This window comes from Pinus tabuliformis, chromosome X (assembly GCF_031772625.1).
Source record: "Pinus tabuliformis cultivar Carrire ecotype Pingquan chromosome X, CPIR1, whole genome shotgun sequence".
NCBI classification, from domain to species: domain Eukaryota; kingdom Viridiplantae; phylum Streptophyta; class Pinopsida; order Pinales; family Pinaceae; genus Pinus; species Pinus tabuliformis.
Genome location: NC_142308.1, coordinates 1,239,801,595 through 1,239,826,203, shown reverse-complemented (window position 1 = coordinate 1,239,826,203; position 24,609 = coordinate 1,239,801,595). Strand labels below are relative to the sequence as shown.

General features: G+C 39.4%; 1 protein-coding gene across 1 annotated transcript in view; it reads left to right on the top strand.

The window, feature by feature from the left end:
* Window positions 1–14,563, top strand: part of LOC149144448 (FAD/NAD(P)-binding oxidoreductase) — a 387,681-nt gene extending 373,118 nt beyond the window's left edge. Inside the window, exons 12-13 of the mRNA XM_089448548.1 lie at window positions 13,919–13,987; window positions 14,146–14,563. Coding sequence (XP_089304674.1) covers window positions 13,919–13,987; window positions 14,146–14,202 — 126 coding nt within the window. The 3' untranslated portion in view covers window positions 14,203–14,563. The remainder of the gene's footprint in view (window positions 1–13,918; window positions 13,988–14,145) is intronic.
* Window positions 14,564–24,609: the final 10,046 nt, after the last annotated feature.

The window sequence follows — 24,609 nt, the reverse complement described above, 5'->3', positions numbered from 1 at the left end:
CACATTCCTCGCTAAGAGGGAGTGTTGATTTCTGATAGCATCGGATGTGCTCTAAGTCTCAAATTTTGCAAGGAGGCTTAGACATATGTATTCCACAATACCCAGAAATCGTTTTAGGAAATTCCACTCAAAGGCAACTTTATTAAAATAATTAATTACTTTTTAATGGGAATCAATGTCTAAACTTAGGAAATTAAAATAATTAATGGGTATTAATCTAAACTGTGGGTGTAACTTCTAGAAGAAGACGAAGATCGAGTCCAAATGATCTGAGCCATTGATTAGAATCTAATCTGGGTCATTGGTTCTCAACTAGAAGATTATAAGAAGGACATCGAGGGGCATTTGGAAAATACACCAGAGGCAAATACTCAGTTACCCGAGTAAGATCGATTTTCTCACTAGTCGAAGTTTGGCAAGAGAAAATCGAATCAGAGGAAGAGTTGCAGGTGAGAAGGAGAGAGAGAGGGTATCAGCATCAGTCTGGAGCTCAGGAGCAGAAGACACAGAGCAGAGGGAGGACAGCACAAAGGCTATGACGTAGAGGAGGGATAGTGCAGAGGTAGTGTGACACTGGGACTACGCAATTCTCACACAGGGGCTGACGTAGTGAGATGTAGAGGGGGTAGCAGGTCCTCTCCTGGATCAGAAACTTGTCGAGAAGTGTCTGTAAAATTTCTCACAGAGATTCCTCTTCTATTATGTTGGTTGTATCTTGCACATGAGATTTTTGCTGAAGAATAATAAAGAAACCCTCATCTGCTACCCCGGTTTTCCCACATTGGGTTTTTCGGGGACAATTGTGTTGATTTCAGGTAGCATCTGATGTGCTCTAAGTCTCAAATTTTGCAGGGAGGCTTGGGCACATGTATACCAAAGAACCCAGAAAGAGTTTTATTAAAATAAGTAATTAGTTTTAAAGGGACCCTAAGTCTAAACTTAGGAAAATAAAATAATTAAAGGGTATTAATATAAACTATGGGTGTAATTTATAGAAGAAGACGAGGATCAAGTACAAATGATCTTAGCCATTGATTAGCTTTTAATCTGGGTCATTGAATGTCAACAAGGAGATTTTTTAAGGAGGCTTGAGGGTCACTTGAAAAAAAACACACAGAGTTCAGAAGTTCGATTTTCTGAAGCAGAGCAGAGGAGCTGTCGGGAGAATTTCCATAGTGAGTTGTTGCAGTGAGGGGTAGGGATAGTTGGGTTGGAGTATCTTCTCTAGAGCCCAGGATATACAGTAGAGAGGCAGAGAGACAACAGGAGGAGGCAACGCGGACCCAGGAGGGTTTGACATTGGGCTAGAATGGCCCACGCAGAGCTTGACGCTAAACCAAGAGGGCTCACGCAGAAGTTGTGCAGTCTTCAGAATAGAAGTCCAAGTTTGTTGGGGGAGCTGACATTTCTGAGTTAGGAGGGCTGGAAACTGCTCCAAAGGGAAAACATTTGCCAGTTGAGCTGATGCGGAGCCTTTTGAGGCCGACGCAAGGCTAGCGCAGAGATAGCCGGGGACAGTTGGTTCAGCTGCCCGAATTGTCGGGTAAAGTGAGGTAATGTCACTAAGTTTCTCTGCCATACTATTTTATCTGTAACTGGATTGTCGGAAGGGCATCCAAAGTTGTATTCAGAAAATCCTACTTAATAATATAAAACTCTCAGAGCTGCTGCACCGGTTTTCCCGCATTGGGATTTTCCAGGGACATTTGTCCAAAAAATATTGTGTCACTTGTGTATCTTTCTCTATTGTTTTGTTCTTGTTTTGGGCAAATTAATTAATTAAGTGAAGGCTGCAGTTGTATTAGCTTCGATATTTGTTGTAGGAAGAAGTAAATAATTTGTTTCAGTAATTAACAAATAGGAGAAGTTTAATCAGTTGCTGTTAGTTGATTCGGGTGGGATTCTCGAATTTTCACAAATTGTCCAAAAATAATTGTCATCGTAGTTATATTTGTGCTAGTAATTTTCTTTGTATTCACTTTCTGCATTATTTTAATTTTGAAGGCTGTAGTAGAATTTATTTCGATATTTGTTGAAGAATCACTATGAATAACTTATTTCTGAATTAATAAGTAGAAGAAATAATATTAATCATTGCAATTGGATTTATATTTTAAAATTTTCACATTGGAGAATACATGTATTCTAGCCTCTCCACCAAATCTCGTGGCTAGACCACATCCGATGCTACAAAAACTAACACTCCCTTATAGCGAGGAATGTGTTCTAGTGCTACAACCCACTGAGAAAACACCCTGTCTCTGCATCATCTCCCGTCACGCTGTTGATGCCCACCACCACTGTGTGACTCTGATGTGTTGCATTGTTGGTTTTGACTAAATTGTTGCCAACACTGCAACTCCCTCTCCATCCGTTATTGTTGTAACTGCAACATCTACAACTGAAAAGCATCCAAAATATTGAATCAACTGTGATCAGTATGAAACATTTGTCACCCGAGTCTCTGACTAGTCACTGAGGCATCTGCGCTGCTACTGACTTTGCATTGTACCAACTGCACTGCTGCCAACTCTGTATCTGCGCTTCCCACATCTGACATGCAACTAGACTATGCATTTGTCACTTTGGAATCTCACTGCATCTATTGCCACTAATCAATCCTGCTACAAAATATTGCGGGCCCCGTAGCAAGGTATTAGTTCAAGAGGTGGACCTCAAGAATTTTTTCCATCTGTAGCACTCTGAGGCTACAGCACTAATTCACCCCATTTCACTCTTGGGGGTATGTCAACAAAGATGGAAAAGTCTTCCTCTGGCCTAGAGGAGAGCCTATCGATCTTTGTTGACGCTGCCTGTTGGTCCCGCTTCTCCTCCTTGTCCTTCTTCCTGAGAGGACACTAGATGTTGCAGTGGCCAAGCTCACCACATTTGAAGCACTTGACCTTTGACAGGTCCTTCTTCTTTCTCCTTTGCTCCCCTTGTCCCTGACTAGGACCCTTCGATGCGAGGGCCACATTCTCCTCCTCCTTCACCTGCTTCGACCCACTGTTGCTACCACTGATGGAGCTCTTCACTAAGTCTCGCCTCAACTCCTCCTGCTATGTTAAAATTGGCAACTAGGGCCAAACTCCATGTGGGTCATCTTATTTATGGCAACTAATATTTTTCTTGGACTCCTCTCATTGAGAGGTATAAGATTGATCTAAAAATCATCCAATTCCAATAAGTATTCATGGAGATATGAATTTATTTGTGTTATGGGACAATTCGTCAAGGTCGGCCAGCAACCAAACTACCCCCACTTGTGCTCCACATTTTAGTATAAATACAAGTGCCTTGCAAGTCATTTGTACACACAACTCTCTTGAGATTTCTTCTTCTCCACTTGTTTTGGGTTTTAGTGGAAAGAAGAATCTCAAATGGAAAAACGCAGTCCTAGGGGATGATGCCCTAGCTCATGAAAGCCCTACGCATAGATCCAGGACACTGTCATATTAAGAAGCAGACATGCCCTAATCCTCTTCACTGACATAGAAGACAGCCCTTGTCTAATATGTTGTCCAAAGGGAGAACCTCATCGTTGTCATGAAGGAGATTGAAGTAGGCTCCCTCGTTGTCCTATAAGGGTTTACTATATGCCCTAAACTGATGTGCGTTCAAGCCCTACCCCTAGCCGCAGGTCTAAAGGGAGATCTTTTTTTTGAGGCCACGGCATGGGAGGCTAGGGCAGAATGGATTGGAGGACTGTTTCATCGGTTGAACAAAGGTCAAAGTGTTGGTTGGAGGGCCGAGGGTCTGTTCTTGAAGGCCGAGACAGGGAGGATAAGTTTCAGGGTTGTTTGAGGTGGTTCTTGGGTGGAGAAGCCTTGGGGGAGGCAGCGTAGATTGTTGTGGTTAGGCTGCAAGCCCTACCTCACTGTTGAAGGGTAGCATAGGGTATATTGAGGGTCGTTCATGCCCAGAGCAACATCAAGTCATGTGAACATCTCTCCTAGTATAGGCCGCAGCCAAGGAGGGTTGTTTGGGTGACTATTTAGGGGTTGCCAATATGCCCTAACCAGTCACAATCACAACAGCTATATTGCAGACCTGAAACTGCAGTAAGACATAGTGATAGTGCAGTAAGATGCATGGGCAGCATGATGCAGTAAGGTGCATAAAGAAGCATGATAAATGCAGTGACTGTTGTAGGCAGCATGGATGCAGTACAGTGCAGCACATTGGTACAGCTTGGTGATGATGAGCATGATGTGAATAGTGCAACAGCAAAAGGTATTGAAGTAGCATGTTGAAGTGATGATACATTGCAGTATACATTGAGCACAGTGATGGGTACAGTCATGATTAGTGAAGCATGATGAGATGCAGCATAGTGATGATGGGTGCAGCATGGTGCAGCACAGTGAGGTGCAGCATGATGATGGGTGCAGCATGGTGCAGCGCAGTGAGGTGCAACATGATGATGAGGTGTAGGACAATGATAGGTGCAACATGGTGATGGAGTCACCTTGGAGAATCAGTTGAAGCAACATGTCTTCAACTGAGTTCAGCTACCTCATGTATCATCTTCTTAGAGATGATCTCTGCTCTTATTATGACAAGTCCAAATGTTGACTTCTGATGTATATGCACTTTTTCTCTCTGCTGAACTATTGAAGAACATATAAGAAAAATTGATCAAGGGGTTCCTCACATTGGGGTTTGTCCCTAGCTAGCGCCACATCTTGTGTCCTCTTGTCTTAGCTTGTCTTCTATGATTTATGTTTATGTTCTATCTGCAATTTACTATTATGCTGATGTGATTGCTAATCTGGAAAAGATATTGAGCTAACTGTGAAAATTGAAATAAATTGCTCTAAGCATAGAACATGCCTAAAATTAACATGGTATCAAAGCTAAGGTGAAGACAAAGCCCAAGCAAGAGAGAAAGAGCAATCACCGAAGACAGTTGGGAAAGGACAAAAGGCTCAGTGGGTTCTTCATCCCTCTTCAAATTCACCAAGGTTGAAGTCGAAGCAGATAATATTATCCGAGTGGCACAGTGGAAGCATCTGATGCCCTACCTAAAGATCACTTCAATGGGAGGTCTAGATCTAAGGGTGGAAGGAAAGGCAGATGCATTGCTTGCAATAAGTTCGGCCATTATGCGAAGAAGTGTCCAAATGGTAGGGACACATCACTTGATGATGATAACAATCATTTCAGGGACATCTTCAATTATCGGGGGAATGACAGGTAATGCAGGTCATCAAGGAAATGGCCAACTCTTCAAAGAAAGCAAGGAAACCCAGGTATGAAGAATCAAATGTTGTTAGCCCTCTCCTCCAGACTCTTTGGAAATTTGGCTTATTGATAGTAGTGCTTCAAGGCACTTCATCAAATAGAAGGGTGCTCTCTCTAATTTGGTAGAGACGGAAACAATCATGGGATTATACTTGGATTCAATGCCACCTATATCGAAAAGGGTGTAGGGAATGTTACCCCTCAATTGAATGAGGATAACTCGATTCATTTAAAAGAAGCTCTTATGTACCTGATCGCAAAAAGAACCTGGTGTCCATTTCGAAATGGAAGTCAAAGGTTTCAAGGTGGCATTCATCGATGGAAAGGTACGTGTTTGAAAATAGAATTTTCAAAGATGCTTTTATCCTTGAGTTCAGGGTTGGCAATTTGTATCAAGTTGCAAGAAGTCCATTGGGGACCATGTCAGTTGACACATCTCATCTATAGCACCGAAGGTCTACTTATGGGGCACTAACCGATGTGAGTCAGATGGTGACTAGGATGCCTGAATTCAAGAAGAGCATGAAGGTACATGTCTGAGATGTACCAGAGGAAAATATTACAGGGGGACCATTCTCCTCATGTAGCAGGTCCACAGGTTTGGAACAACCCAAGGGGTTTGAGATTCATGATCGGGAATCTCTTGTATGCAGGTGGAAGAAAGCTCTCTATGATTTAGAGCTAACACCCTGGGCTTGACATGAGAGGATTGATAGTTGTCTGATGAAGCTAAGATTCACTAGGAGTGAAGCCGATCCAAACCATTGCTTGAAGGTTGTGGATGATAGACCTCTCAAACTGGCACCTTATGAGGACGACCTCTTTCTAACAAGTGCAAACCCTCTCATTTGCAAAAGTAAGAGGGAGCTGGATTCCGGATGTGGAATGGTGAACTACATGCCTGTGACTAACTCGTGGGATCTTAACTTTCAGAAGTTATGTGGTAGGGATGCCGAACCTGATTTGGGAAATGCCTCTGGTTTCACAAACTCTCTCTAGCATTGATGTTCTTGGTGAAATCCCGTCCAGATATATGTTTTGCAATTAGCATGTTGAGCTCATATATGGTTGAGCCTCATTGGATTGGTGCCAAGAATCTTTTGAGATATCTTCAGGGCACAATCTCTCATGGATTGAGATACACTATCGAAAAGGTGAAGCTGCATGATTATTCGAATGCCGACTAGGCAGGCAGTGTAGAGGATCGCAAGTGCACTTCTGAGTGCTAGTTCTCTTTGGGTTCTACCACAATATCCTGGATGAGCAAGAAGCAGAAGACGGTTGCTTTGAGCACCACTGAGACCGAATACATAAGCTATGAGTATTACTTCGTGTGAAGCTGCTTGGTTGAGGAAACTCTTCAGTGAACTACTTGTACACATGATGGATACCACCGTGATCTTCTATGTCAACCAAAGGGGGATTCTATTATTGAGGAATCTCGTATTCTATGATCGCTCCAAGCATATAGACATCAGGTACCACTTTATCTGGGTATGGTACATCGATGAGCAAGAAGGCTCCAATCGCATTAGGGACTAATGTGCAGGTCGCCAACATTCTATTGAAGCCCTTGGGAAAGGTCAAATCTGTGACTTTCCGAGAACGACTACGAGTTGTGGAGAGACTCTCTTCCAAGGGTCCTATATGACATGGACATTGAGCTCTGGGAGCTCCGAGGGGTTTGGGGGTACATCGTGGAGCGATGAGCAACCATAGGGTGAGTGGTCCAGCCTTCCCCTAGTGGTTTGCTATGTAGGCAGGATGAGTGGTTCATCCTTCTCCTGTCGAGACACAGTCATAGGGTGAGTGGTTCAGCCTTCCCCTAGTGATTTGTTGTGTACAGGGTGAGTGGTTCAGCCTTCCCCTGGGATACCCCTTGCAACATGTAGGTAGGATGAGTGGTTCATGCTTCTCCTGTTGAGACATCCTACCCATGCAGTTTGGGACTCATGGGAAGTACCTCTCATCTGGCCAATGAGCAAGGAAATGAGGATAGGGACCATAGTAGTACCAATCGACGCATCATGTTACTACCGTACTCCCTATGATAGGGTGATATTGGTTTGGGATCAATGAAACTGACTTCGGGTCAACGTGAGTGGTTTGGGACACTCTCTTTTGATATTGATCTGGGATCAACGAAACTGATTTCGGGTCAGTGTGAGTGGTTTGGGACACTCTCTTTTGGAACTGATCTAAGATTAGTAAGAGTGGTATGACACACTCTTTTCATATGGGCCTGACTTCAGGTCAGTAGAGAATGGTATAACTCGATCAATTCTTCTTCTTCGTGGTTCAGCAGAGTAGAGCAAAGCAGTGCAGGGCACCAGTGGCAAAGATAGTACAGTCTAGCGGATGGAGTTCTCCCTAGTTGAGAGGGAGTGTTAAAATTGGCAACTAGGTCCAAACTCCATGTGGTTCATCTTATTTATGGCAGCTGATATTTTTCTTGGACTCCTCTCATCGAGAGGTGTAGGATTGATCTAAAGATCATCTGATTCCGATAAGTATTCATGGAGATATGAATTTATTTGTGTTATGGGACAATTCATCAAGGTCGGCCAGCAACCAAACTGCCCCCACTTGTGCTCCACATTTTAGTATAAATACAAGTGCCTTGCAAGTTATTTGTACACACAACTTTCTTGAGATTTCTTCTTCTCCACTTGTTTTGGGTTTTAGTGGAAAGAAGAATCTCTAAGGGAAAAACGCAGTCCTAGAGGATGATGCCCTAGCTCATGAAAGCCCTACGCATAGATCCAGGATGTTGTCATATTAAGAAGCAGACATGCCCTAATCCTCTTCACTAACATAGAAGACAGCCCTTGTCTAATACGCTGTCCAAAGGGAGAACCTCACCGTTGTCATGAGGGAGATTGAAGTAGGCTCACTCACTATCCTATAAGGGTTTACTATATGCCCTAAACTACTGTGCGTTCAAGCCCTAGCCCTAGCCGCGGGTCTAAACGGAGATCTATGTTTTGGGGCCACATTATGGGAGGCTAGGGCAGCATGGGTTGGAGGATTGTTTCATGGGTTGAACAAAGGCCGAAGTGTTGGTTGGAGGGCCGAGGGTCTGTTCTTGAAGGCCGAGACAAGGAGGATAAGTTTCAGGGCTGTTTGAGGTGGTTCTTGGGTGGAGAAGCCTTGGGAGAGGTAGCGTAGATTGTTGTGGTTAGGCCGTAGGCCCTACCTCACTATTGAAGGGCAGCGTAGGGTATATTGAGGGTTGTTCATGCCCAGAACAACATCAAGTCAGGTGAGCATCTCTCCTAGTATAGGCCGCAGCCAAGGAGGGTTGTTTGGGTGACTGTTTAGGGGTTGCCAATATGCCCTAACCAGTCACAGTCACAACAACTATATTGCAGACCTGAAATTGCAGTAAGACATAGTGATAGTGCAATAAGATGCATGGGCAGCATGATGCAGTAAGGTGCATAAAGAAGCATGATAAATGCAGTGACTGTTGTAGGCAGCATGGATGCAGTACAGTGCAGCACATTGGTACAGCTTGGTGATGATGAGCATGACGTGAATAGTGCAACAGTAAAGGTATTGAAGCAGCATGTTGAAGTGATGATACATTACAGTATACATTGAGCACAGTGATGGGTACAGTCATGATTAGTGAAGCATGATGAGATGCAGCATGGTGCAACACAGTGAGGTGCAGCATGATGATAAGGTGCAACACAATGATAGGTGCAACATGGTGATAGAGTCACCTTGGAAAATCAATTGAAACAGCATGTCTTCAACTGAGTTCAGCTACCTCATGTATCATCTTCTTAGCGAGGATCTCTGCTCTTATTATGACAAGTCCAAATGTTGACTTCTGATGTATATGTACTTTCTCTCTCTCTGCTGAACTATTGAAGGACATATAAGAAGAATTGATCAAGGGTTTCCCCACATTGCCATTTGTCCCTGGCTAGCGCCACATCTTGTGTCCTCTTGTCTTGGCTTGTCTTCTGCGATTTATGTTTATGTTCTCTCTACAATTTACTATTATGCTGATGTGATTGCTAATCTGGAAAAGATATTGGGCTAATTGTGAAAATGGAAATAAATTTCTCTAAGCATAGAACATACCTAAAATTAGCATGTTGCAAATCAGCCCACATCCTGTCCCACCTTGGCAAGGTTTCTATGCCGAAAATGCTTTGGACGAATAACTGCCAGTCCTCAGAGACACTATTGACTGCCAATCATACTAGCTTTGTGGCCTGAGGTGTTGTTCAAACCACTGATAGCTGATCCCGGATCTCCTGAATCCTGGTGAGGTAGGGGTCTATGTGTTCCCCTTTCTGCATCCTGGTGCATCTCAACTTCTCCTCCAAATACTTCTTTCGTTGCTTGGAAGTGCCTTGGTATAGTGTGGAAAGTGTATCCCACATCTCCTTGGTCATTCCCTAGCTCGCTATGTGTGATACAATGTGATCTCGAACACCGTCAAGAATCAATCTCTTTGCCCTCGCCATCTCCTTTCAGTATTCCTTCAGTTGATCTGCATCCATGGGGATAGCTACCACTACATCTATTAATGGCTTCAAGCCATATTCATCCAGAAAGAAGGACATCCTTGTCTTCCAGATGACATAGTTGGAAGCACCATCCAACCTGTCCTAATCTTGTAGTCTGGCAGTGGCCATCTCTACAAAATAAGTCGAAATCCTAGTCTTCCCTTCTACTCAGCCGCTACTAGGCTCTACGCACTTCCTATTGGAGTGAGTAAATCTGCTCACAACGATCGCTGATATGCAAGAGAAAATTGAACTCCAAAAGGTAGAAGTCCCCTAATGAAAATTCCCTCAGTGTGTGCTCTTTCTTCCTCCTGATGCTATTTTGCACTAGCAACTGCTGCAAAATACTACGTCCAGCTAGAGATCTTCTCTGCAAGGAAAATATTGGTTGCTCCCTCTACCTCTGGTAATCCTCAAACTAGAGAAATCAATTTTTCCTCAAGAAATTGACCCCCCTGGCCAAGAAATTGTGCTGCCTCTGAGGGTTTTGAACTACTGCTTACACAGAGCTACGAAATTCCTCTTCCTTTCTGCTACTAAGCTCCCTGGCTTACAATCTGCGCTCTGGTACCATGTGAAAATTTGGCTAACCCCGAATCCTATTGTAGCAACTGATGTTATTTCTTCTATTTGTTAATTTAATTAAACAAATTATTTGTTGTGTGCTATGGAAAATATCGAAACAAATACACTGCGACCTTCACAAAACAAATACTACGGAAGAAATAAAAACGCTAGAAGAAATAGATGCACACACACGAAATACACTGTTATTTTTGGACTAAGTCCCCGGAAAAACCCAACTTGGGAAAATTGGTGCAGCAACTGAGGGTTTTAATATTATGCAGTAGTGAAAATCTGAGTACAAACTATGGATGCCCAAACTGGCTATCCAAACAGAGGAAAACTGGCAAAAATAACTAGTGAGGAAAATTCCTCACTCCACAAGCGATCTAACACTGACCTCAGCTCGAAACTAAGTCATCCCTTGCTACCTCTGTGTCAGTCTATGCAATCATTGCGTCCCTCTAGCTCGGAACTACATCACCTCTCACTATCTCGTCAGCTGCTATCTGGAAACGGATTCTCCCGGCCTCTCGAACCTCTATCCAACTTTTGGCACTGAGTCTTGACTTCTCCCCAGCAAAACTGAAATCTCCTCTAAAGAGCTCTGCGTCCCTCTCTGTGGCAATCACTGCCTCTCTATAATGTACTCGCCGGAACTGGAAAAGTGTCCTTCAGCCTCACTATCTCTACCCCTCCCTCACTGCTTCGACCTCACTGAATCACTTCCGGCAACACATAGCTGCTACTCTGGAAATCGATTTCTCAATAAAATCGAACTCTACAAGTGTTTTTGGTGTGTCTTCTCCAAGCCCCATTGACTTCTTCTTATAATCCTCCATTGAGACTTCAACAACCACGATTAAATCTTAATCGATGGCTAGGATTAACTAGAAATCTATCCATGTACTTTTCTAGAACATTCTCACCATGACTTAATTAATTCTGATTAATTAATCATATTTCCTAAGTTTAGACTTAGGAAATATTAAAAACTGACTAATAAATCTAATTAAGTCGTCTCTAGTTGGAATTTCCATAAATGATTTATGGGTATTGGAGAATACATGTATTCTAGCCTCTCCACGAAATCTCGTGGCTAGAACACATCTGATGCTACAAAAACTAGCATAACATAAGCATGGGCGATCATGAGCCACCACAAAAACATGTTTCCGCATGTGCTTAGTCTTTGATGTGCAGGTAACAGGTCTACAATCCCAAGAGATTGTTGGTGTTCTCATGACCTCCTCGTTCGAGTACATTCGTACACTCTACTGAGAGATCATGTCCCAGTTGGAGCCAGGTGTTACCCACCACAACCAGTTTTTTTCCAAACAGCACTAGACTTGTTGTGTCTAGTCATAGTTTTAATAACCAAAACCAGGTTTCGAACTGGCCACCTATCTAACCGTGATTCGAATCGAAACCTGATCAAACTGGAATTAGAAAAAATAAATAAAAAATTATTTTTTAATGAAAAAACTTATTTTTAAGATTCCAAACCATTAGAGACAAAATATGGAAAGTCTTCTCATCTATATCCCATGTAAGGTTGCATAGATTAAAATGGCACCGAGTGCAATACATATCAATGATATCATCGACAAAATACGTAACCAATGAGGCTCTAAATGGCCTCTAGAGTCCAAAAACAATGCTACAATGAGGCTCTAAATGGCCTTCAAATTCCAAAAACAATGCTACAACTCAAGCTACTAGGCCACTACAAATCACTAATCAACATGATCACTTATCAAACGCATCACCACTACTACACATGGGATCATCACCTGTAGCTACATAAACATCATCTAGCTCAAAGTCTTAAGGCTCCCCAAACTCCTCTCCAGCCTCAATAGTAGTACTAGTAGTAGCATGAGCAACAACACTAGCCCTAGCAGAACTAGAAGCATGAGTTCGTCAAGCTGCACAACTACTACTTCCCTCACGAGTCACCATGTGCCATGCTTGGTCTTGGTGGTTCACTTCCTTCAGCTCCTGGTTCAACTACTAGATTTGCATTGGGATCAACACCCCCAACTCCACTAGACAGCTCCAAACCAACTCCAAGATGACAAAGAACCTCCAAAATTGTTGTTGCTTCAAAAGTCAATGTTGTTGTAGAACTGTCCAAGCTATCATATGCTCACAAACACTAGAAATCAAATGTGTGAGGCAAATAGGAGCTTAGGCATCCTTTTATAAGCTTAGGGGGCTAGATTTAGGAGGGAACCTGCCATGGTTTGCCAAAAACCACCTGTGGGTCCCATCAACATGCCCAACCATGTGGCTTCCTAACCGGCCAGTTTTTTACAAAATCGGTCAGTCAGGACCGGTTAGGTACTAAACTGGTTGGTTTGGTACCAAAACCAGCCGGTTTGGTACCTAATCGGACCTGACCAATCAACATATCGGATTTACTGGCCCAGTTTGGTATCTCATGGAGCCAACTAGCCGGTTTGACCAATTTTCGGTTCAACCAGACCGGTTTTTAAAACTATGGGTCTAGTAAATAGGTTGAAAAAAAAACCCATGAGGAAAATTTGAAATAGAAAATAATGGAATTTCTTTTCCTGTGCACAAGAAAGTGCTTTGATACCACCTGTTATGATTTTTAATCCTTGAGATTGTATCACAAACAACAAATTTAAGCACTTCATTCAATATCAAAACCATGAAGGTAGTGTAACACCATACAATGATTCTTTTATGGAAGGATCAACTGCTAACTGTGTAGTGGGCCTTCTTTAATGATGTCACATTACATTTGTTCAACACTAAATACCTAATGGGCCTCATTTAATAATAATTAAGGTTGTGGACCTAATACACTTTACAGTGAATGGCGACCATCCTTGCCCTATTTTTAACTCTAATGGACCTGTAGGCCTCTATTACACCCCTAGGGATGATCCCACCATTCAATCAATGAATGTGAAAATGTTAATAGCTATTTCAATTAATGATACTAGTTGTACTGATATGAAATTTTCCAATCACTTTTGAAAAGTAAGTCAAGCATGTAGAATTTCATTGAGATTTTCATTGTCACCATCTACTGTAAATGAAGTTTGAACAAGATGGCAACTAGATTTTACTTACTCTACAACCCAATCTCTAGTATGGAACTTCCAGCTGCAGTTCTGCGCTCTTTTTTCCATATACAGTTCCTCTTTTGACTGGATGTGATTGAAAAGTTTTTAGACATACATATGGCTCGTATATCTAAATTGTTTCCAAGCTGATAAAGGAGATTGTCATTTATCTTTGAGGGATGCCTAAGGACCAGTTGGAATAGAAATGCGTTTCTGTCTCTTCGTTCATGTAACCATTTTCCTGTGCTGGGCATTTCTTATAGATAACTCAGTTATATATTTATTTGTTTGAGTGCTTATATTCATAATGCATTTTGTTTTAGCATGAAGTTTTCAAAAAATTGCAGTAAACAGTGAAACTACTGAAAAAGTGCAGAATGGACTGAAATCATAGAAGGGGAGAGAAAGTTGCGTTTTTATGTTGATGATGGGAAAAGTTTGTCAACAATGGTTGGAATTTTTACTAATCGACTTTTGTTTAAGCAGATCTGTGGTCCACCTGGAATGATGAATCATATCTCTGGAGATAAAGCTCCAGACAGATCACAAGGCGAGGTATATTAAATTGTTTTTGAAAATAGAAGGAATAAATATTTTAAGAAAAGTGTGCATTTTACATGTTTTTCAGCAATGTAATCTTCTCAACGCTTCTGCATTTGAGGTCAGTAAGCATATATGTTGTTAGAATATAACACCTGGTATGTGCAACTCAGGTGTCTGGACTACTTAAGGAAGTGGGATACACAAAGGATATGGTGTACAAGTTTTGAGCAATAACTTCAATCGGATGTTGAGTAAGCCTTCATCAAAAGGCAGGACAAATCATTTTTTGATCAATTCACCCATGAATTGATCCACGCTATAGTTACATAGAAAACAATATGCAAATGCTTGAAAGCATACCAATGCTGCAGAAATGCATTTTCTGGTTTCTTTCTTCTCATTTTTAATCATTGTGATCGATATGGAAGGTGAAGATATGACATAGTTTGTTCATCTCTTCCTGTAATGAGCCTTTATGTGGCTAATAAATGGGAATAATGAAACGAAATAAAGGGTAAAACAAGTTGTTAAAACAGAGGACACCTCAGTTAAAGCTATAATAGTACACAGTAGATGCACAATAAAAGATATGTATGGTAAGCCACATTGCATTTCTATAACTCAGTCACCTATGAGATAACAATTAAGGCATGTCGTGTAGATCAGCTTGAGCTGTTTTCAATTTAATTACAACAATAATTTTGAAAAGCATGTGTTCCAACTTGAAGCGTGGCAAAATAAGGTGTTTGGATGAGCAAGCACGAAAAAAGGAAGAAAAATAGGAAGCATTCATAAACTAAATCCATAATCTGCAATAAGACCATGAAGTCAAATATAGTTGATGAGGAAGAACGTCAAGAAATCAGGAAAGGGGAAATTCGAGGCAAGATTTAATGTTACAAATTTCATAAATTTTTATGTTGGGGAAGATTAAAAGCTAGGTTGCAGGAAACATTGGAGAAGGCTCTGTTTCCGGTCGGAAACGAAACAGAAACGAGGAAACTCGTACCATACGGCCTAGAAACGAGTTTCCAGCCGTATTGGCCCGTTTCTCGAGGAGGAAACGTGACCAGTACGGCCGGAAACGAGTTTCCAGGCCGTACGAGGGAGTTTCCTCTTCTAACTTGACTTTTTCTTGTATTTTTATTTTATTCTTTTGCTTCTAATTTTTTATTGGGCAACTAAAACATCTTTTGGATGCTTCTAGATGCCTCTCAAGTTATAAAAAGGAGGATTTTTTTTGAGTGGAGCTATGGCCCTAGTGACATTCTCCTTTATTTTTCATTTTCAGCCTTTTACTTAAATTTTTAACATTACCATGAAATGACTCAGGATGTTTGAGAGTGGTTTCGCCCTCATTGGATTTCATATGGAGAAAGTAGAATTTTAGATTTCACTCAAAATCCAACGAACTTCTCTGTTTTTCAAGATTTCAAGATTGGGGGATTGCAATGTTTCCATTGGATTTTGTCATGTACTAGGGTATGGAATTTGTATTTAATCAAGAGATCCAAGCCCTCTATGCAGGGGAGATTCCCAATAATTAAGAGCTCGTAGGGTACTAGGGTATGGAACTTGTAAGAGGAGACTCCCAATCAAGCACGAGACAAGAAATTAGAAATTTCTCGTCGCTGGTTTTGGATGTTGCTATTTTCATTATGTTTTCAATCATGAGTAAATGTGATGAAAATTTAGAGACTTATAGTTTATGCATTGACAGTTGACAATTTAATCATAATGTAATAAATTAGAATGTATCATATATGCTTTATGATTGCACATATTTCTTAAATGTCCTAATATATATATATATATATATATATATATATTGCGTTTCCCCATTTCCAAAATTTAGAAGAGTCACGTTTCGTACTCATGTCCGTTTCGGAAACTCGTACCCGTTTCCCCGTTTCATGCAACTTAGATTAAAAGTTTACCTCCTCTACTCAATGTTGATGCCCTATCTTTACGTGAGCGCAACCAAAAGTGTTGACAGTTACAAAGCGTAGGAGTACTTTATGATAAAGGTTTCACACTAATTATGTGCTCTCCAAATATTAATGAATGTATTTCCTTTAATGCAAGTAGGAATTTCTTTGTTTTTTTTTGTTATATAATAATAATAATAATCTACTCTTTTAATATCACAGGTTAGTCTAACATCAAATTCAAATTAGTGTATGAGATGTTGAATGTATTTATTTCTTTGTTTTTATGTTATATAATAATAATATTAATGAATGTATTTCCTTTAATGCAAGTAGGAATTTTTTTGTTTTTTTTGTTATATAATAATAATAATAATCTACTCTTTTAAGATCACAGGTTAGCCTAACATCAAATTGAAATTAGTGTATGAGATGTTGAACGTATTTATTTCTTTGTTTTTATGTTATATAATAATAATATTAATGAATGTATTTCCTTTAATGCAAGTAGGAATTTCTTTGTTTTTTTGTTATATAATAATAATAATAATCTACTCTCTTAAGATCACAGGTTAGCCTAACATCAAATTCAAATTAGTGTATGAGATGTTGAATGTATTTATTTCTTTGTTTTTATGTTACATAATGATAATATTAATGAATGTATTTCCTTTTATGCAACCAGGAATTTCTTTGTTTTTTTTGTTATATAATAATAATAATAATCTACTCTTTTAAGATCACAGGTTAGCCTAACATCAAATTCAATTTAGTGTATGAGATGTTGAATGTATTTATTTCTTTGTTTTTATGTTATATAATAATAATAATAATCTGCAATTTTAAGATCACAGCTTAGTTTAATTTCAAATTAATGTATGAGATGTTCTTGTTTGTGAGAAAAAGATCATCAACACTGTGATCTGATACTTCAACTACGAATGCTTCCATACCACAAGTACAACCCCTGTGAAATCTGTTTTCAGTCTGTTCAATTTACATTTAATACCTTCGTATGATCTATGTGTTATATAAGATATGGATTCACGGAAAGCATCCTTTGTCATATATGAATTATCGGAATTATCTGTGGATGTTTTTTAAATACATGATCACCTGACCTTATTATTTGATTTCCTATAAGATAAATCCCCGCTTGTTTCATTTTCTCTTCCAAGTAGCTTCCGCTAATATATATGGTCCATGGAGAGCCCCGTCCTAGTCCAATAGGATGAACGCGTTTCCCCTTTCGTATAGTTCGACTTGTATTATCTCTAAAGGGTTTCGCATAGCTATATTATGGAGCTTATAACTTTTGTGATTTATGACTTTATATATGGTCCATGAGAGCCCCGTCCTAGTCAAATAGGATGAGCGCATTTTTATTTTTATTTTAAGTATTATGGATATTATTTAGTGTTATTTTTGCACACATTTTATTTGATCTTTAAAAATTGACTTGTATTATTTTTTTAAGGGGTTTCACATAGTTTTATTATGGAGCTTATAACTTTTGTGATTTATGATTTTCATTAAATTATGAGGTTGGGCATTTATATTTTATACATCGTTATAGAACTAATTGTATAAAATCATTTGAAGTTCTTTGCAAAGAACTATTGTCCTGCTTTTTATCTTATGGTCTTGCTTCGATTATTGAATGATCATTGATAGAACAGATGGATTACTCTATGTTTTTCTAGTTAAAATCATTTCTCTATTGTTTGGGTCTTATCACCTAGTCCACTCTCAAGCGTTGATTTTATGAATTGACAACTTTATGATTTGAATGAAAGAAATTGTATTATCTTAGTGAGAAAGAGGAGTATCAGATTGATTCTATCTTACTGCTAGTAGTTTTAGGGAATAACAATACACTACTTTTACTATTATTTATTCCACTTTTGGCACAAGAGAGACTATTTATCATTTCTATTGTGCAAGATGCCATTCTGTAAATTATGACAACTAACTTTTTCTAAGTGGGGAATCAAAACAAATCTTATTCATGAAACTTGTCTTCACAATACCACTACTTACAGAAATGACAAGACCAAAACCATACTTGACTGACACAACTGGATAGTCACATGGCGACTATCATAGCATTATTACCAAATATTTTCAAGATATACACATTGTTATTTTTTTAATGTTCTATGTTGAAAAATACCGCATGGCACCTAACGTAAACCGAGCCTCCAAGCCTCCCCATCGAGTCCCCTTGTTATAAATGCAATTTCTTAGTAGGTGTTATGGGGATGTACGAGAGTATATTTGTTTCCAGGTTTTCTCACGCAGTAGTAATGGCTTCTATATTATTGGACCGACTGGAGCACTCTCCTAGAATTCTTGACATCACAATCTCTTAGCTCATTGATGAGCGCATGATTGGATTGGAGGTTTTGAAGGGTGTGTCCAGCATTCCAATTGTTTATTTGGCGACTCAGCAATCACCACTAACACTTCTCAGGTGTTGGTATTTGTATTCACAACGGACCTTTATAGTTGTATGATATCTCTTATGGGTGGAAAATTTGAAAATTCGGTGATCCTGAATCCTACTGTAGAAATTGATAATGTTTCTTCTATTTTCCAAACTAATCAAACAAATTACTTGCAATTTCCTACGGCAAATATCGAAACATATACATTGCAGCCTTCACAAATACAATACTACAAAAGAAATAAAAACACTGGAAGAATAGATGCACACACACAATAAACATTGTTATTTTTGGACCAATGTTCCCAGAAAAACCCAATGCGGGAAAATCGGTACAGCAGTTGAGGGTTTTATTATTAAGCACTAGTTTTTTTAGTACAAATCATTGGATGCCCAAATTGGCTATCTGATACAGAGAATAAACTGGCAAAGAGGTAGTGAGATAATATCTCACATTGTCACTAGAGATCTGACACTGATCTGGACTCTGATGAGTTGCCCTACGCTATCTCTGTGTATTCTCTGTGTGGCCTCACACAGTCACTGCGTCAGAACTCAAGGGACTGCGTCACCCTCCTTTTGATCTTTTGCCCATTGGAAACTCGACTCCCTGACCTTCCGAACTCACACCTCGGCTTCTGGCACTGGATCTCGACTACTCCCAAGCAAAATTTCAAACTCCCTCTAAAGCACTGCATTGCCTCTGCATGGCATTGCGCTGCCTCTCTTGACCTCTTGATGCCTTCACTGCCTTGCAGTCAATGGGACTGGAAAAAATTCCCTCCGGTCTACTATCCCTTCCCCTCATTGTAAGAAGATCACTTGATCTCTCTCCGGCAACTCAGTGTTGCTACTCTTGAGAAATTTGATCTCTAGATTTCACTATCTCAATGTGTTCTCCAAGTGTCCATCAAGCTCGTTCTTATAGCCTCTCGTTGGAGCACCAACAGCCAAGATTAAAACATAATCAAAGGCTAAGATTAACTGTGACTTGGTCCTCGTTTTTATCTAGAAGATTCACACCATATTTAATTAATGCCCTTTAACTAATCACATTTCATAAGTTTAGACTTGGGAATACATTAAAAATGATTAATTATTTTGATTAAACCATCTCTAGGTGGAATTTTCCCAAACGATTTATGGGTCTTGGAGAATGCATGTGTCTTAGCCTATCTGCAAAGTTTCAAGGCTAGAGCACATCTGATGCTACATAAATCAACAAAAAAATGTTTAGGATTGTTGGGGTAGTCAAGATGGTCTCACCAACTTCTGTGACCTCTAGTATATGTTGCCCCCTTATCCTATTTCATTGACTAATTGCCTCTTTTATGGTTTATCTCTGGTTATGGTGTTTGATGTTTCAGTCAACTTAATTTTTTGCCTAGAACCCTATTGCTTGCTCCATAATACCTTGGGTGGGTCAATGTTCATCATACTATTTCTCCATAACAGTGGAATGAAGCTGTCTTTCAAATTGGTGGCGGTATTGTCAACCTACCGATGTATCCTTCAACTGTCAAGTCTTGGTTTGCAGTGTATGGTACCCGTGTTGAAATATGTAACTAGGTTTGGTCTTCATAATGACATATGTAATCATGATTTTATGTATTTAATGAAAAGAGAGAAATAAAATTATTATTGCTATTCTTGAGGCATGGGTTTTGTGTTCAAGAGAAACTTATTTTTATGTCAAGCACCCATTGAGTACTTCTATGTTTGTCATAAATTTAATTGAGTCATTGTCATGTATTGAAGACACACTTGGGCATGTTGCATATTGTAAAGAAAAATTATTTGAGTCAAAGTTGAGTCAAAAAACCCTCCAAGACCTTGTCATGGTGCAAAGATCGAGTCGGCCTAAAGATAGCAATTTGTACCCCTCACAAGCCTATAAATAAGAAGGAACTTGACCTCATTTGGAGACTCATTCAAACAAGTTCGATCTTCTCAAGATAGAAGCTGGAAAATGATGAAAAAGGAGAAGAACTAGATCAAAGTTTTTGGGCCTCTCTCTCTCTCGTGTTAGGGTTTCTACATTTGTTGGGAAGAATAATTTGTTGGTTAGAAGAATTTGTTGGGTAGTTCGAAGTTGCAAAGAATTTGTTGGGAAGATCGAAGTTCCAGAAGAATCTGCTAAGTAAGTCGAAATTGCAAAAGTTGATGGAAGCAAGGTTTGACTTGGTCTTGGAGGGTCTTGGTCAAGGGTCATAGGTCTTAGAATTCATCAATTGAAGTTGTATAAGAAGAGAAGAATTCTTGTGGGTTTTCCTCTCAATTGGAGAGGTTTTGGCCCTGGTTGATCGCCTACATCTTGTGTCCCATTATCTCATTGATTTTATTGTTTGGTAGTTGTTTGATGATAAATAACACTAATAATACTCAAGCGTAAGAAGAAGCTAATCAAGTTAAGTAAAAATACATCACAGGCAGTTATCAAAGTAAGAGAAATCACCTAATCTAGCTACCCCTAGATTTATCAACATGGTTTCAGAGCTAAGGTGTCAAGACAAGGAAAGGTGCTTAAAGAAGGACACTCAAGGGCCGAAGCACTGGAAAAGCATCTAAGAAGCATCAAGAAGTTTGATCAAGGAAGAAGGAGAAGCAGAGCATCTTAGGCTTGTATTTGGGCTATATTCCTCCACACGTGCGAAGATTAGGGCATCATCTTACAACAAAAAATTCTAAAGTATAAGCTACTTCAAGAGAGCCAAAGTTTTGGGAAAAGGGAAGTCTCCCTTGCAAGCTGAATTAATAAGAAGAATATTCCATCTCAAATGAAGTAGAAAGGAGACAAATCCATCCATCTTCTAGTCACACGTATGAACTAGGGTTTCTACAGAAGAATCTGAAATTGCAGTCTTGCAACAAGAAGCCGAAAATCTGAAGGGCTGAAATTTGAAGTTGTAAGTTTGACAAGCGTGACCGGAAGGGACTAAGAAGACCTCAAAAACCCTAGCTCATCCATAAAAGAAATACACATTGAAGCATCTAAAAGTCCCTACATTCTAGAGAAGCAGAAAGGAGTGTAATCATCATCATCAAGGAATCAAGGTAATATTCCTCTCATTGAAGGATCGCATTTCAAGGAAGACATCTTCTATCATCATCAAAATCAAGAAGGCATTAAGTTGAAGATATTACCATCAGGGAGTGTCCTCACTTGACAAGTATCTTTATATCTAGACAGTCAATCTCTGTAAGGAGATTTTTCTTATGTAATATCTGCATCCATATAATAAAAATTCCAGTTCAAAATTCCGCAATCTTGCTGTGTTCATTTACTTGTTAAAGGTCCTGTAAGAGATGGTATCAGAGCCAAGTATTGTTTGAGTTAATATTTTGCTGTGAGATATTGTCTGAGTGAAAGAATTCGCTTGAGTCCTGAATAGCGTTCGAGCTCGTTGTTGCCAGTGTGGGCTTTGAAGAGCGTTGAAGACGTTGGACGAGAATTTGCCGCAATTTCTCCTTCAGAAGAAGACCGCAATTCTTCTCATCATTTTCTGCAAGACTTTTGAAACGGGTATTTATCTATTCTAAAATGGATGCTTCTAGACATTCTTCAGCTGAATCTTCTGATTCTATTTTTGGATCTAAGCACTTTAGAACTATGAAAGAGGAAGAAAAATCAAAATCTGCATTAGAAGGGTTATGTAGATCTGAATCCTCTTCTGGAAATTCTGCTATCATAGAACAAGAAGAAACAGATCCCTCTATTAATTGGAAACTTCCCCCAGTATCTCCACATGATGTATACAAAAATTTATCTTCTTTTAATTTACGTGCCATGAGTCAGATCAAAATCAAAGAAAAATCCATCAAAGCAGATTTAACTTTGAATGCTATGTTAACTATATCTCTCCTGGAAGCTAAACATATCAAATCAGCCCTCAAAGCTGGTTACCAGTATGTCCATCTGGGGATGGTGAGGATAGGACTGAATGCATTACATAGAAAAGGACAAAAAGCTTATGTGTTCTCAGCCCTATTCGACAATCGATGGACCACATTCACCCAGGCTATGATAGGTGGCATTGAAACAAGCCTTGCTGAAGGCCCAGTACAGTATGATGTTTTTCCAGATTTCTCTGTTGCACTTGATGACCCAAATGTCCTGCAATGCCTAGCCTTAGGTATCCAGACTGCTGGGTATCAAAATTTCAAAGCAAAATCAAAAAATTTGGCCATATTTTATATTACTTGTGTTAGGTTTTATAACACAACAATCCCTGCTGTTCTGCATACTCCTGATAAAGATGAAGGCCGAGTTACTCTTATCCAGTATGATTCATCTTGCAATCCAGTAGCACCAGTCTATGTTTCCGGAAATGATTTATGTCCACCTGATGATTGGGTAACCAATTGGGGAAAGCCTACGAAGAAACCTGTTGCTGCTGCACAGTCAATAATAACAGAGATAGATGGGAAAGTTACCACAAGATTCCCTAGAGCTCACAATGAAGGACCCTCTACTTCTATCTCTGCCATTCCTACTACAATCAGTCAGTTACATCCTGGTCAATCTCCTGCACCCCCACAGTTTGTAATAGACCAAGCAGTGTATGATTCTATCAGAAGAATGTTTTCACAGCCAAGCTCATCTCAGCCTTTTAGCTCAGTCTGTGACCATCCACACTGCTCCAAAACCTTCTGTCAATTTTCTTCAGAACCACCAACTCCACATGGTGAGTCGTCAGATCGGCATAGAATAAATATGATCAGATTTACTCCTTCATCCGACTCATCTGAAGAAAATTACAAAAAGGTTGTATTTTTTAATCCACAAGAAGAACTACTTGTACATACTGTATCTAGTTCTTCTACTTACGGTTTAGGTTATATTGATTCTTCACCTATTCCTGAATACAGAAGAAATCCCATTGATAAGATTCCAAGACATGTAGAGATTCCTTCTGATTCAGAGATAATTGCCTTTTTAAAAATCTTTAAAGGAATCAGTCCATATGATCCTGATGATCAATGGAAAAAGAAAATGTTCAATTGGGATATGTTTACACATGAAAAAGAACACTTGTATTTTGAAGAAGTAATGCTTCTTCCAAAAAATGATCGTCCTGCCTTCAACAGACAGAATGTTGAAAAATGGAAAGAATGGATGAAGGTAGAAAATCAATGGATATCATTCTATGAATGGTATTACCCTTCTGCAAATATCATAGAACAATCCTTGATGAAGCAATTCAGGAACCAGGCTAAACAGAAAAAAATCAAGGATCCAGAAAAATTTGTAGAAGAAAAACTGAAAGAAAATCTAGTAGTAATTCCTCCTCCTTTGAAAGCACATGTTTTTCAGCCAAAGATTCAGAGTATGTTAAGCAAGTCAAACATTCCCAGATCTCTGATTGCTATTCAAATAGAAGGAGAAAAATTATTAAGGAAAATATGTTCTCAGTTCCAAGTAAACATGATGCGGACTGGGACCCCAAGTAAACACAAGTGGGAACTCCTTGATGGAAATCTTTTAGAAACAGACACAGAGTTCCCTCCTTGGAAAAATTTTGTGATTAGAAGTCAAGATGGGAAATTGTATAAATTACTCCCATCTCATGTAGATGATCCTAATCTAGTAGCAAGAGATGCTGTTGCTGCTACAAATTGGACAAATTTAGCTCTATCCAGTCTAGAGAAATTTGTCAGTTCTAAGTTTGAAAATATTGAAACTGCCAATTCTGAAATGAAGATTATGCTTGAAAGCATCTTGAGAAAACAAGACTATAATACAATCTGTTTGAATAACAGTGTTAATACTTTGGCAGAAAATGATAAGGCTCTTGCTAAGAGTCTTGACAGATTATCTTTACAAACAGGGCAGATTGATAAGAAGACCCATGATGCTACCAATGCTCATGGAAAGGAAATAGTAAAGATCAGTAATTCCCTTGATATTGTAAAGAAACAAGTTTGGGAAGTCACTCAAGGGATAGAATCCTTGAAAAAGAAGCCTAAGGTTGAAACCTATAAATCAGCAACTATATTTTCAGAACCTAAGACTTCTGTCCCATATTCTATTACTCCTTCTGTGGAAAGCCTTATTAGAACACCAAACTCTATAACCTTTCCACCACCCACCTCTTCTCATCCATATTCTCTGTTTGCAAACCCCAGTTTCTTTAGCCCACATTCTGTCATAAAACACTCTAAAGACACTAGTGAATCCAGCAAACCAGAATCTTCTAATCTGGTGAATGAAGATTCCTATACTAGAGAAGAAGAAGAAAGTTTTGATACAAGTTTTCACA